A 15,713-nucleotide genomic window follows, 5' to 3' on the forward strand; every position below is an offset into this window, starting at 1 on the left:
CCATTGGAAGGGAAGGGCAGCCTTGTGGGGGGGGGGGGGGAGGGGGAGGGCTTGGTGAGCAGCAGGAATGCCCAGAGCAAGAAGAAGACAAGGAAAAGCAATTCTAGAAGAACCAAGACACTTCATGTTTCTGAAGAGGCTGAGGCTGTCAAGATAATGTTGGGAACAAGGAGAATAAGAACAGAGATCCAGTTAACAGAATTAATTTTAAAAAAAGAAAGAAAGAAGCAGATTTAACCTCAGAAATAAGGAAGAAGCCTAGCTGAAAAATTCAAATAAAATGTGGTACTTAACAATGCATTTCTCCAAATTTTTCCATATCCATCTTCATTTTTTCCTTCCAATATTATGGAACAACATATTCCTTTTATTACAACTAACCCGTCAGCTCATGGCATGGATCCCACCCTTAGTTTCTCCAAACAAAGCAGCCAAGTTTTATATTTTGAACTCTTTCCTGTATTGATTCCTTACCTCTTTTTTATTTGGAGGGTAGCTGCGGAACTGAACCTCAACTCTGCACCCTCACTTTCTCAGACACCCCTAAAGTATAGTCTATATGCACTGTTCCTACTTCCTCTCCTCCCATTCCCCTCAACCCAGTGCAAACTTATTGATTCCCTTCGCATTAAAGCCAAGCAATAACATTCATGCTGCCAAGTCCACTGGAAGTTTTGTTTGTTTTAACCGTGTCAAGTATTTCAATATACTTTGAATTGCCTGGAAGAGGGCCTGATAAATGAACACTACCATCCACGTATAGGCTTCAGGATAAAATCCAGGTTCCCTAATGGAAGGGAGGGGGCTTTCCATGATCTCACCGGCCCCTGCTTGATCTCTCCACACCACTGGCTGCTTCTCACCTCAGTGTCCCTGCTCATGCCCTCTCCTCTGCCTGAAAGGCCCTCCCCACACCCCTGCTTTACACCTAACTTCTTCCCTCCTACATACATGAGAAGCAATGTCCTCCACTGGCCTTTTCCTGACTCCTCAATCTCCACCACGGCTGCACGAGGTGCCTCCTTTTGTTCTTCCACACCGTTATTTTTAAGTTCTGTTGCTGCACTCACCTCTCTGTGCGATAATAGGGTGTTTATGTCCATCTCACCAATAGGCTCTAAATTACCTTAAATTAGGAACCATCTTAGACATGCACATGGCAAGAGGGAAGCAACCGCCATCGCAGAAGTAACCATCCTTCTGCCCTCGAGAGGGATCCTCTTCAGCCCAGGATGGTATGGTTAGAGAATATTTTGGAAGCAAAGGCTCGCTCCTGTGGCTTTCTATCCCTCTTGCTCTTGCCATTTCTCTGACTTGGGCTCTTGTGTTGCCGTGGTAACCAACGGTCCCAGAACACAGACTTCGGGCAGTTGAGCTTCCAGCTACCGAGACTCAGGATCTGAAGGATTTTGAACATCCTCAATTTAGGGCTAAGTTGGTAGCACCTCTTTCACACAGGCGGCCACCACAGCAGAAAATGGGAGTCTGCAATGTGGGTGTGTGTGTGCATGTGTGTTGTGTGCCTCCTCTCTTGCTACCCCCACTTACTTATTGGGACATCATAGAAAAAGCTGGACAAAAAAGTGCCATCAGATGGTGGGAGGATGGGCGTACAAATGGCTATAACCTTTCTGGAAAGCAATTTGGTATCAACTATCAGAAGCCTTTAATATGTTTGTGATCTTTGATCCATTAAACCCACATATAGGAATATAGAGATAAAAATTTACTGACAAGAGGGTTTAATGCAAATTTATTTATTATAACAATAATTACCAGCTAATGGTCATTAATGAGAAAGTGGTTAAAAGTGACAGAATAGAAAAAAAAACATACGTTTATTGCAGGTTATGCCATAAAATAATTTGTTTGAATTGATGTGACGTTATGTCGACACATGTATGTGAATGGGAGTATGTATGTGTATAAATATGTGTACATATGGAAAGAAAAAGATTACAAGGAAATCCACCAAAATGTTTTTATAATGATCACCATTATTTCTGGATCAAGGAATCATAGGCATATTTATTTTCATCTTATATATATTTTTATATTTTTCAAATTTTATACAATGGTCACTTTTCTTTCAACTGTAGTAAGATGATGTGGGGCAACAGGTGAATATGCTTAGTAGAAGGAATTGTGATACAACGAAAGAGATTTTTAAAGGGAGAGGGCTGCCTCTTTTGCCTTTCATTGGAGATTGCAAAATAGGATGAACTACTTCTACCGGAGACAAATAGTTCCAAATAGAAAAAGGAATAGATAACATTACTGCTTACCAGTCTCATCTATTTTTCTTTATTTTGAAGATTCCTGAGATGAGGGAGACCTAATATTTGATTGAACTCCATGGCAGACTCATTCTCTTACAGCAACTGTGCTGACACTGGGGACTGCAGCTCCGAATCAAACCTGAGCCTCTCTGTGGGCTACTACCCCAATGAAGACACCTTCTCCAATGAGAATACAGCCTCCTGTGAAGACACATCTTCCAACAACCCCTCAATCCATTTTGTCCCTCTGTTCCAAGGGTCATGGCGGACTGAAAGTAAAGGGACACTCCTGGAGAGACAAGAGCAAATTCAGGACAGCACAGAGCAGTTTGGCAAACTCAACATCACCCTGGCCTGGGATGGCTGTAACCATTCAGACTCAATCATTAATTGGGATCTACATGGAGACAACCAGTGGACAGACAAATATCCTGAAGAGAAGACAAAACTGACTCTCAGCAAACTGAATGGGCTGGTACAAAGGCTTGAGCAATTTCTAGAAAATCAGAAAGATGACGAAGATGATGAGTTTGTATTCCCTGAATCTGCTCAAAAGGAGGCTTTCCAGCTGTCCAGCAGCACCCCTCCAGATGTGGCTCAGGTCAGTCATCAAGAACATGATGCTTGTCTTCAAGATTTGCCCACGTTCAGCCCACCAGAAAATGGTGCCATCCAGTGTCCACAGACTCCTCCAAAGTTTCAGGAACATGAACTTGCTGAGGTGAGCACAGTGATGCCTCATAGGCAAGCAGGGGGCAGGCCTGGTGGAGGGGCCTGGGTGGAATTCAGGGAACATTGCTACCTGCTATGAAGCAGGGCGGGCCCTCTGGGTGTCTGACATGGCTGGGAGTGGAAGAAGGATTACATCAAGGAAAAGGGTCAGGATGGAGTTGAAGGAAAAATACCAAGGACCATGGAGGGAGAGAAGAGGATAGGAAAGTAAAGAAAAGGCTAACAATTAGGGCCCCCAAAAAGTGTTTCTGTATTAATGAGTATGGAAACTTTGCATTTACAGATGGGTTATTTTTGGTAAAAGGACTTGAGTCCCAAGAATGGGTAATTATGGACCCCATGTTGTCCAGGTTGCACATAACTCACTCATCATTCATTTCCTTGGCAGACAAAAGGACAGGCAACTGGCAGACAAAGAACAAGCACTACAGAGACCTGCTCAATCTCATCAGATAAGCCGAAGAAGGAGGACACTCATTCTAGTACACAACCCTTCTCCTTTCTCAACTTCAGGTGGGTCTTCCGCTGGCTAAGGCAGCGAATCCTCTCATTTTGGGGAAGAGAACACCCCAAGAAGGCCCCTAAGAACCCCCGTAAGTTGACACAAAGGAAAAGATTCTCTCACAGAAGCAAAATCCAACCTCAAGAACCCATTGAAGGAGAATACTCTATATTGCCAGATTTTAAAACTTTTTGATTGCCCCTATTCTACAATTCCCATGAATCATCTCCCCTCACCTCCAATAAACAAAACACAAATTCTTATAATCCATGTCTTCCTCTTCCAGCTCACCATCCTGACTTGACTCAGGCTACCAGTATATATGCTATCTAGAAAACTGAAATATATTCTCTGGGAATTTTAAGCAGTATCATTCTTCCTAACATGAAAGTGTCCTTTTTCTCTCCTTCTTATTGTATTTTTACCCTATCTCATCATTAACCCAGATCTCTGTTCTCAGAAGGTAGCAGTATATCCCATCAGATTCCCAACCTGGCAGTACAGTTTTGGTTGAACCTCTGGGGCTCAAGCAAGTGGCAGTGGGTACTTGATCACTCAGGAAGGGCTTCAACTGGCAGTGTCTCAAGAGTTCAGACAGTCCTTCTGATGCTCCTAGGGGACCTCACTGGTTCTAGCATGCGTCGCCTTGGCTATAAACTAAGTAGGTCCATTTAGGAGGAATGTGAGGATGGGGAATGCTACTTAGTCACTCTAAACCAAACTTTCCTCATTCATGAAATGGGAAAGATGATAATACATATCTCATAGGGCTGTTGCGAGAATAAATGAGATAATATATAAGCACTTCATAAATATTTTTATTGTTGTTGCTATTATCCATTCTCCCCAGATGTCTTCATCCAAGAGACATCCAAGAGTAAGAATTTAAAAGTCAATTCTCATTGTAATATTTCCCACATAGAAGCAGTATTTACTCAAATTTATGGATTTGGGCAGATCTTGACTCAATCAAGTCCTCTCCCAACCCATTCTCCACTGTGGCCTCTGATAATTCCTTTATATGTCATTAAACTTTCCTCTAAATGTCAACTTCTTTGAAGAAGGCTGTCCATACTCCCCCTCCTTGCACTGACCTCTCCCCGTTATTATCCTTAACGCACCTCCCTAATACCACTACCATCCTCCTCATTCAGCCACAGCTACTCAAAACTCTCCTTCTTCAGCTTTTGCTACTTCCTACATAATCTTCAGAGTTCACGTAGTAAAGTGTATAATTCTTTAGTCTCAAATTCCTTCCGTCTCTCAATTTCAATTTCCTTATCCAATTCCTTCCTCTTTTCTTTTCTCCCTTCCACAAATACTTAGCACACAGGACTGTCAGACACTTTTCTGGCTTACCCAAAACAAAATAAAAACAAACTGTGGATCCAAGTGGCTTATCATTTAAGAGATAAAGCCATGTAAACACGTAACTATAAAGAGATATAGATGAGAATAGTCTTATGAGTTACACACTGGGTACCAAAGAATAATCAATTCAATATGGGAAGGTTGATTTAAAAGGTTTTATGTCAGAGTTTCCTTGAGTTACAAATATGGTTAGTTTAAGCCACTGGATAAAATGGTGTGGAAGTAAGGCACGCAATCTGGGCTGGTTATATGTGAGAGACAGTGGAGATGATATTCCCCAAGGAAAGACAGTCCCATGAGAGGTAAAGGATCAAAGTATAGGGCCTTCTTAGCAATATGCTCCTGATCACACCTTGAGTGTCTTCAAAGCCAGACTCCTCATTTTTTCCACCTCTCTGAGAAAATTTTTCTATTCGACAAGCTCCTCCACCTTCACTTGCTCTTTGACTTCACCAAGACTTTGAGTCCCTTTACCATACCTGTTCTAAGATGTTCATTCACTTCCTTCCAGGTCCGACCTATGCACCTCCTTCCCAAACTGCAGCATATCCACCACCTCTGGCAGCATTCACAATGCCTTGCTCTCTTCTTTTCCTAGATACATTTTTTTTAAATCTACATTCCCCAAATTCCCCAACAGGATACTCTTGCTTCTCATAAGGGCCAATGTACAAAACATAGGGACTACTTTCTCCATTCCCTGGAGAATTTCCCCCATTCCCTTCCCAAGTCCCCCACTGCCAGGGGCACCTGTTCTTAAAGACTCTACTCTAGGGTTACTGTGAAGCCAAGACTCATCCTTCTAAATAAAACTGACCATGCCTTTCCTTAAACTGCCCCCTGGTCCCCACTCTGCCACCCCCACACCATGACTTGTACTTTTCAGACTTCTCTACATGATTAATTCCCCTAGTCTAGACTCTAACCCAGCCGTGGGCAAACTACGGCCCGCGGGCCGGATCCGGCCCGTTTGAAATGAATAAAAGAAACAAAAAAAAAAGACCGTACCCTTTCATGTAGTGATGTTTACTTTGAATTTATATTAGTTCACACAAACACTCCATCCATGCTTTTGTTCCGGCCCTCCGGTCCAGTTTAAGAACCCATTGTGGCCCTCGAGTCAAAAAGTTTGCCCACCCCTGCTAACCTCTTGAGGGTAAGCACCAGGTCTTAGTTTGTTTTTACTACAAGATCCTAACACAGTATCTGGTACAGAGAGGTCTTTCTGCCTCTATATGACCAGCCATGTTAAAAGCAGGGACCAGATTGGGGTGAGGGAAGGGTGGTGGCAGGAAGAAGAGAAAATGACAGCCTAAGAAAGCTCAAGTGAGGTGGGAACTACAGACTGAGAAACCTAAGACTAGAGGAATTTAGCAACTAATTTGAAAATTTAACTCAACAAATATACATGGAGCCTTAATGTTGCTTTAGACACTACAATATGCCTAAAGATGGATGACATCTACCATCACAGCACATGTAACCAGAGTTTTGTTATCATTTTAAGCAAAGCCGTAAGAAAAACTCAACTAAAATGAACTGGTTTTATTTATTTATTTTAATTGTTTTATTGCTTAAAGTATTACAAAGAGTATTAAATATGTCTCCTTTTTTTTTCTCCCCTTGACCTTCCCCTAGCCTCCCATGCCCCCCAGTGTCTTGTGTCCATTGGTTATGCTCGTATGCATGCACACAAGTCCTTTGGTTGATCTCTTACCGCCCCCCCCCCCAACCCTCCCCAGCCTTCCCACTGTAGTTTGACAGTCTGTTCAATGTTGCTCTACCTCTGTATCTATTTTTGCTCATCAGTTTATAATGGTCTTAATTATCCATAAATGAGTGAGATCATGTGGTATTTTTCTTTCATTGACTGGCTTATTTCACTTAGCATAATGCTCTCCAGTTCCATCCATGCTGTCGCAAATGGTAAGAATTCCTTCTTTTTTACAGCAGCATAGTATTCTATCGTGTAGATGTACCACAGTTTTCTAATCCATTCATCTGCTGATGGGCACTTAGGCTGTCTCCAGATCTTAGCTATGGTGTGAACTGGTTTTAAAAGATTGCCCACACTAAATAAGTAAGCCCTGTTCATTTTTCAGTGTTCCATAAACCTGCTTGACAAGTAGGAACGTACCTCTGTGATTCAAGCAATGTACTCTACAAGTCCTTATACTAAATATTCTTTGCAAAGAATCAGAATTCTAAATATTCTTTGGAGTTGCCATGCTACCTCTCAGAAAGCGAGTCAAAGTGTTTAAAAACAGGAAATATTCCAGTACCTCCTCAGTCATTACGGTGTCAAATATGCTATGAAGCTATTAGCTGCATGTCAACTGTGACTAATGATTCACTGCTTTGTGTCACATACATGGGGCTGGAGCTGGGGCTGAGGCTGGAGGACGCCCACTACACATCAAGAGCATGGGAAGTAGTCACAGAAAGACACTATCTTTGGTGTAACCTCAAGCTGCTTGTAGAACTATTGTAGTTGCCAGGCACATGCTAATCTAATTAACCAATAAGTTTTGGGATTCATTGTCTCAAGCCTCAAAGCTAAAATCATTCCTTTAAGTCAGTGGTCGGCAAACTGCGGCTCGCGAGCCACATGCGGCTCTTTGGCCCCTTGAGTGTGGCCACGAAGTTTCAATCGCGCTGTATATGCGCGCCCGCACGTGGTATTTTGTGGAAGAGCCACACTCAAGGGGCCGCAGTTTGCCAACCACTGCTTTAAGTGAACTGCTCAACCCTGTAACCCAGAAAGGTCAGCTGCTTGAATTAGCAAGATACTGCCTTAAATACTCACATTCTAGACTCTATAACAACACCGTAAGATGAATCAGAAACACAGTGTGAGAACTTACCAACACAATGTCAGCTCTCACCAACCACAGAATTGGAATAAGCTAATGTAAATTTTATAGACCACCCCATACCAAGCCAATTTCTTATTCAGCAGGATCCCACTGACACACACAAAAAGTGTGTGATCATACCATACCAGCAAAACAGAGGCAAACCACTCTTCCAGACTTAAAGGATACAATATGAAAATTCATGGCTCAAGAGGATGCACAGGTCCAGGTCTACATATCACAAAAACAGGGTCCAGCCCAGCTGGTGTGGCTCAGTGACTGAGCATCAACCCATGCACCAAGAGATGACCCGTTCCATTCCAGGTTACAGGCTCAACCCCTGGTGAGGGGCGTGCAGGAGACAACCAACTGATGTTCTCACTCATCGAAGTTTCTATCTCTCTCTTTCTCCCTTTCCTTTCCTCTCTCTAAAAAAATCAATAAAACATTTTTTTAAAAACCAGTGTCCCGCCTGGCCAGTGTGGCAAGTGGTTAAGCCTATGAACTAGGAGGTCACGGTCTGATTCCCTATCAGGGCACATAACCAGGTTTTTGGCTCGATCCCCAGTCGGGGGGCATGCAGGAGGCAGCCAATCAATCACTCTCTCTCTCATCATTGATGTTTCTATCTCTCTCCCTCTCCCTTCTTCTGTAAAATCAGTAAAAATATATGTTTTTAAAAAACAGTGTCCAATGTCCTCTTACAAAACACTGAAAAGAAAAATAAAGCAAATTGTAAATTAATTCATAGAGAGGCCCTTGTAAGGTCCTTACCCCAAAATTTAAACGGTTTTGCTTAAGTAGGATGGATAGTTAAGTAAACATCTTTTCTTATGAATTTCAAGTGGGAGAACTTATATTGCATGCAGTGTACTCTCTAACTTTGAGATTGATGGAACTTATATTGCATTGCCTAAAGTCAACCTTTTCCTAATACTGCAACAAAGAGAACAACACTGCTTTCAAAAGTGAAATAATATCCTCATCAGATAACACTGAGTCACTGAGTGAGCCAGTCAGCAGCAGGGTAGATATGAAAGCCTTAGGACAAATTCCCAAAAGGATTATAAGCCTACATCAAGAAATCCCCCTACTAAAAAATTTCTGTTTACTATCCCATCTTTCAAAAGAATCCCATGGTGTTGGTACTCATTTGATTTCAATCTAATAAACCTCATAAAGAACTACTTCTGAGGCATTTTCAAATGAAAGGGCAAACATCAAATAGCTTTTCAGATTGTAACTGTTGAATGAGAATTCATTTCATTCTTAGTGAACTACCTTAGTGTAGAAGGAAATAAGAATGGCCGTTTGTTTTTCCTCATCTGCATCAATAAAGATTTATTATTTTAAGTGCAAATCCCCAAACTAAGCATTCGTTCTCTCTTCTCTCCCTTCCCTTCCCTTCCCTTCCCTTCCCTTCCCTTCCCTTCCCTTCCCTCTCTCTCTCTCTCTCTCTCTCTCTCTCTCTCTCTCTCTCTTTCTGTCTGTCTCAGAAATTTCCTGTACACAAAGTAAAAGAAGACACTTTGCACATTTTAAATTTAACATATGTTTGCATAGTTGTCTTCAGGTTTCATTTTTTATCAACTTCTCTGCCACCTGTTTGGGGCCTAAGTTTCTTTCCCCAAACAGGGATAGGGATGAACAGGAGACTTTTCTCCCAGTAAAGTGACTTCAAAAATTCAATGAGCACCATATTGCAGCCACCAACATAACTGATTCACATAAGTATAAAAACTGAATGCTAAAGCCACTGGGCAAATGACTGACTGTTGGGGAACAAGCTACGCATATGGTCTCCAAGAATTGCCCCACAGGTTGTTTATTCGTTACCAAGGAGATTAGGTACCTTTACAAGGGAGAGGTCCAGTGAACAACAACTTCATCAAGTAATTGAAATTAGCCTGCCTAAAATAGACCCATAGGCAGAAAAGCATCGAACAGACCGTCAATCCTCAGAGAGAAGGCAAGGGGCGGGTGGTAGGAGATCAACCAAAGGACTTGTATGCATGCATATAAGCATGACCAATGGACACAGACACAGGGGTGGGGTGAGGGCATGTGTTGGGGGGTGGATGTGGTCAGGGAAGGGTCATTTGGGAGAAAAGGAGACATATGTAATACTTTAAACAATAAAAACATTTTTTAAAAAGACTAAAAATAAATAAATACAATTAGCCTGCCTAACTCCATATCATGTACCTTTGGAAGAGAAGCAGTGTATTCTTGCTAGCAATGTTTAACCAGAATGTAATCATCAGGGAACCAAGTCAGATGAACCCAGGGTGAAAGGCACGTGTCCAGACAACTGTCTCATGTTAATGTCATGAAATACCAAATAAGAAAAGAAAAAAAAAGGTAGGAAGATAAGACTGTTCATAAAGGAGATGAAAGCGACATGACAATCAGTGGCTATATATAATCCTTGATTGAATCCTTGATCAAATCTACAAAACTATGATAAAATATATTTTGTAGTTGGAAACATCTGAATATGGATTGTATATGAGGTACTTTCAAATGGTCCATGAAAAAAATATAAAATAGAAAGTGAGAAAGCAAAGATGAGAAAAATATTAAGAAAAGCTCCATTGAGTAGGAAATCCAGATCCCTCCTATTAAAGAATTACATTTGCTATGCTTGTGTGACAGAAATATATTCGAAATGTACATATTTAAAGCACAAAAATTTTAACTAAAAAAATCTTAGGTATTAATCCGATCTCTCCAGTGGTATTAGCTGAACAATTCTTTAATCTGCATTCATTCATTTATGCTGGCACCTGCCTTTGGATTCACCATTGGCAGCAATGAATTTTCAGTCTCATGGACTAATACATATTCATCCCATATATGTCCCTCTAACCATAAAAAGACAGGTGAGTGTCTGGGCATTTTTCAAAAACATTTCAGATTTCAGGAGTTTATTTAGCTTTTGTTGAAATTTAAAAGAATAATTTTTGCCCAGTGGGAGGCTAGGCTCTCTGCCCTCAAATAATCACAAGTTTCAAGGCCTGGATAGCTCATGTTTACCATCAAAAGAACTTCTTGGACATTTTCTCTGGTTCTCACAATTAGGAACAGTCTGCCATTTATAATACCAACTAGAGGCCCGGTGCACAAAATTCGTGCGGGGGGGGGGGGGGGGGAGGGGCGGGGCCTCAGCCCAGCCTGCACTCTCTCCAACCTGGGACCCCTCGGGGGATGTCTGACTGCCGGTTTAGGCCTAAACCGGCAGTCAGGCATCCCTCTCGCAATCCAGGACTATTGGCTCTTAACCACTCACCTGCCTGCCTGACTAATGCCCTTAACTGTTCCCCTGCCTGTCTGATCACCCCTAACCACCTCTGCTTGCCTGCCTGGTTGCCCCTAATGGCCCTCCTCTGCTGGCCTGGTCGCCCCCAACGTGCATATGGCTGGCGTCCCTCAGCCCAGCCTGTGCTCTCTCGCAGTCCGGGAGCCCTCAGGGGACGTCCTCAGGGGAGTGGGCCTAAGCCAGCAGTCAGACATCCTTAGCTCTGCTATGGAGGCGTGAGAAGCTCCCGCCACTGCTGCTGTGCTTGCCAGCCATAAGCCCAGCTCAGGGCTTCTGGCTGAATGACACTCCCCCTGTGGGAGCACACTGACCACCAGGGGGCAGTTCCTGCATTGAGCGCCTGCCCTTGGTGATCAGTGTGCATCACAGGGACTGGTTGTTCCACCATTTGGTTGATTTGCATATTAGCCTTTTATTATATAGGATTCCTGCAAGTTATTTTGACATTTCCTTTTATTTTGAGCAATGCCAGATTGTTCTGCTTCTTGCAACCTTAGAAGCAGCATAAGCATAAAGTCGCCATCCCTGAATACACTGGAGGACTCTTGAGAGCAAAAGAGAGTGATGCTATAGTCTTTATTTACCTTTTTTGTTGCATACCTCTTGTGTGATTAAAGCTATAGATGTTTTTCTTAAACAAATGCACACATTCATATATACGAAATACTTTCATTCATATATACGAAATACTTTCCAAACAATTCAAAAAGTCCAGAGTCTTCCTGAATCCTCTAATCAATCCTAAGTTCGAAACCCAAATTCTTATAGAAGACTCCCTGGCTTCAAGTCCCAGGTCCTCACTGATTCGCTGTGGATCCTTGGCAAGTTACTCAACCTCTCTGGACTTTCCATTATATCTATAAAATGTTATAAGACTATTATCCTAATAGTCTTAAACTCAAAGTGTAGTGAGAATTTAGTAAGTTCTTGTTGTGAGAATTTACAAGTGCTTGGCATGTTGTAAATGCTTACAAATTTTAGCTGATGCTAGCTGCTGACATGTACTTCCTTTGTTTTAAAAATCTGCCACGGCTCTGGCTGATGTGGCTCAGTTGGTTGAATGTCATCCCATGCACCGAAAGGTCGCAGGTTCGAATCCTGTCAGGGCACACGCCTGGGTTGCAGGTTCAATCCCCAGTATGGGGCATGCAAAAGGCAGCCAGTCAATATTTCTCTCTCTTTGATGATTTTTTCTCTCTCTTTCCTTTCCCTTCTCTCTAAAATCAAGAAAAAACTCTTTTTACAATCTGCCATGACCCTAATGGCTACAGAATTAAGTCCAAATAAATTGCCATTAAATTTCTATAACAGGATCCTGACATACTTTTCCAGTCTTAACAACGCTCCCCCTCAACTCTGACACTCCTTGCAGTACTTGTCTCCTGTTGTTGCTCCCTGTACTTTCCTGCCTCCGTGCCTTTGCTTATATGGTTCCCTCTCCTTGGAACTGCCCTAATGTTACTCTTTCCTTTTGCCCTACTACCTACTAAACTACCCCAAATGACCCTTCAAGGCACAGGTTAAATTCAAGCTCTTCTATGGAGCTGAGCAGGCTGGAAACAATCACTCCTTCCTTTATGCTACCATAGCACTGCCTGTAGTAAGTGCATATTTTATCCTGTTTTAAAGAAATGTGCTTCCATATCTTTCACTCTCATTAGACAAAAGCCCTTGTGTTCTGCTTATCTTTCCATGCTCCATAGCCTTTGGCCCAGATCCTTGTACACAGAAACTCCATGATAAACATTTGGTGAAACAAATGGTTAATCTGCAGGAAATAATTAAATAGATAATATCTGAAATTGAATGTCATTTCCTCTCACATAAAATTTAACTAGCTTCTACTTTAATTAAATCTAGTCCCTGGATGTTGATATCGGGGGCCAGGGAGCATGGCATAGTATAGATGTTTCCTGAGTGGAAAAGCTCAGTTTTGTACAACAAACAAAGCTAATTAACAAAAGAATGGCCACATCTTTCTACTTGTCTGAACTCAGAAATTGATATTCTAGACTCTTTTTTATTTAAAAGGGTTTTAAAAAAAAGCCTTCACATTTCCAAATTTTCCAGATAATGTTTAGATTCATTCACTTGTTTAAATACATTTACGGAATATTAACATGCTAGAGCAGCGGTTCTCAACCTGTGGGTTGCAACCCCTTTGGCGGTCGAACAACCCTTTCACAGGGGTCGTCTAAGACCATCCTGCATATCAGATATTTACATTACGATTCATAACAGTAGCAACATTACAGTTATGAAGTAGCAACAAAATAATTTTATGGTTGGGTCACAACATGAGGAACTGTATTTAAAGGGCCAGAAGGTTGAGAACCACTGTGCTAGAGGCTGTGCACAAAGATGAGAATAATAGAGCCCTGCCCTGAACAGCTCATACCTGTGGACGAGATGGGCATCTCACCAGAGACAGCACAGAAGCTATAATCTGAACTAGAGCTGAGAATGAGGGAACAGCCTGCGGGAAGGCCAGAAGTCTTAAAAGGCATGCTTGGGAAACAGTGGAAAGCCCAGTTCCGCTTGAGCAGCAGGTGAACTTCAGTGCAATGGTAAGAGACAGAAGTCTCAAGTGTAGGGATGGAACCGGATCACTATGGTGTTTTGATTGTATCTTACGGGACGAGTGCAGTTTTTGAAGCAAGAGATGGAGATGACCAAATCCGTGTTCTAGACTGACATTTCTAGTAACAGCAGTGTAGGAGTGGGACTAAAGTGGAGAGAAGCTGGGGGCAGAAATACCAGAGAAAAAACTTCAAACCAGGCTCCATGGCAAGATGGAAGAAAGAGTCAAATACTTGTTCTAGCCCTTAAGTAGTTTTCTCAATATGGTTGGTGGTACTCCTGTTCCTATCTCAGGCCCAGCTACGATACACTTCATGCTACACCAGCTCTAAGGCACTACTGTTCCTGACAATTAGTGACCATTGACTTGAGAAGCAGACAGAAAATTATCTAAGCTGAAAAGAGGCACCAGACTCCTAAAGTGCCCTGAAGTGGACGGTAAGGCATCACAAGCAGGTTTCTCCTTGCTCTTTCATTCGTTCACTCATTCATTCATTCATTCATTTATTTAGTGTTCATTCACTTGCTGAGGTCATTATCACCGTTCACGCCAAGGACATGGCGATACACAAGACATTGTTCCTACTCTCTATATGGTCAAAGCCTGGCAGAGTGTTAACTGTCATCTGTTCCAAAACAGGATTTAATAATTGGGCAAGTTGTCCTTGAGAGTCTTCACCTTACATGAGGCTGTTTAAAATTGTGTCTGGATATCGGTCACGATACCAACTTGTAACTCATTTTTACCTTAAATGATTAGTTTGCTACATGAACTGTGGAGCTGGCACCAGACAGTTAGGGGGCTCCTGCCACAATAATTGGGATTATTTCATATTATACAGTAGACATATTCCCACCCAAGAATTTATTCATAACCTCAAAATCAATGCTGGTGGTGCTTTTGTGGTCATCCATGGACATATACAGGCAGCAAAGCATTTGAGGTGCCCGTGAGCACAGTCCCAGCTGAGGGGATGCTCTACCTTCTTGTTGCAGTTCAGCTTTCATACTATAAACAAGTGTCCTTGTTGTTCCACTTTTTGTCGTTTTTGTTGGTGATTTTGAAGTTTAAAGTGGCCCCAAGCATACGGCTGAAGTGCTGTCTAGTGTTCCTAAGTGCAAGAAAGCTGTGATGGGCCTTGCGGAGAAAATGCATGTGTTAGATAAGCCTTGCTGAGGCATGAATTACAGTATCATGAGTTCAATGTTAATGAATCAATAATAAAGTAAGGTGCCTTTAAACAGAAACAAGGTTATATATTGATCAGTTGAGAAAATGTCATGGCAGAGGCTCACGGGAACCTAAGCCTGTTACATCTCCTACAAGCAATGACTCAGTATAGAAATGATAGCAAGCATCGCCTGTTTTATATCGGGTATTGGGTAAAGAGCGCAAAGAACCAGCCATAACACACTGACTTTTTTCAGCTTCACCGGAAACAGAAGTCACTTTCTGGATCCTGCAACACTCCAGTAGAATTAGTATTTTCTGTCCCTCTAGAATCACTCACACAGTTTCACAGAGAAGTGCTTGCTGCTCTGCTGGTTAACTAGAGGAAGAAAGAGAAGAAGTCAACAGGCCAGGAGGTGCTGTGGGTCAATGTAAATCTGTTGCTGTTTTCTCCTGGGAAAGGTCTTATACTTGAAGTTCTGCTACTTTTTTTTATTTTTAAATATTTTTATTGATTTTTAGCGAGAAGGGAAGGGAGAGGGAGAGAAAGAGAAACATCACTGATGAGAGAGAATCATTGATTGGCTGCCTCCTGCCTGCCCCCTACTGAGGATCGAGGCCACAACCTGGGCATGTGCCCTGACTTGGAATCAAACCCGCAACCTTTCGGTGCCTGGGATGCTGCCCAACCAACTGAGCCACACTGGCCAGGGCAGTTCTGCTACTGCTTGGGGGCCACTCATTTCCTGCTCGATATTCGGTTTTTATCTCCCCCCATCAACACACGAAGCCCAAGCTGGTGCAGGCCTCGGAAAGGTGTGTTCTGTGCCAAACCTCAGGCAAGACCAATTTGGACTGTGACGCCAAAAAGTCAACTTTTCTCAGCAAATAATCCATTCTTCAG

General features: G+C 42.4%; 2 protein-coding genes across 2 annotated transcripts in view; one reads left to right on the forward strand and one right to left on the reverse strand.

Annotated features, from left to right (window-relative positions):
* The window catches only part of PPFIBP1 (PPFIA binding protein 1), a 168,612-nt gene that overhangs the window by 92,014 nt on the left and 60,885 nt on the right, over nt 1-15,713 (reverse strand). The window lies entirely within an intron of this gene.
* LOC308512955 (uncharacterized protein C12orf71 homolog) lies at nt 2,068-5,405 on the forward strand. The gene has a single exon (XM_081082695.1). The coding sequence runs from the start codon at nt 2,356-2,358 to the stop codon at nt 3,088-3,090; it is 735 nt and encodes a 244-aa protein (XP_080938821.1). The 5' UTR covers nt 2,068-2,355; the 3' UTR covers nt 3,091-5,405.

The sequence above is a fragment of the Myotis nattereri genome (assembly GCF_964212035.1).
Source record: "Myotis nattereri genome assembly, chromosome: 2".
Classification (NCBI taxonomy): Eukaryota; Metazoa; Chordata; class Mammalia; order Chiroptera; family Vespertilionidae; genus Myotis; species Myotis nattereri.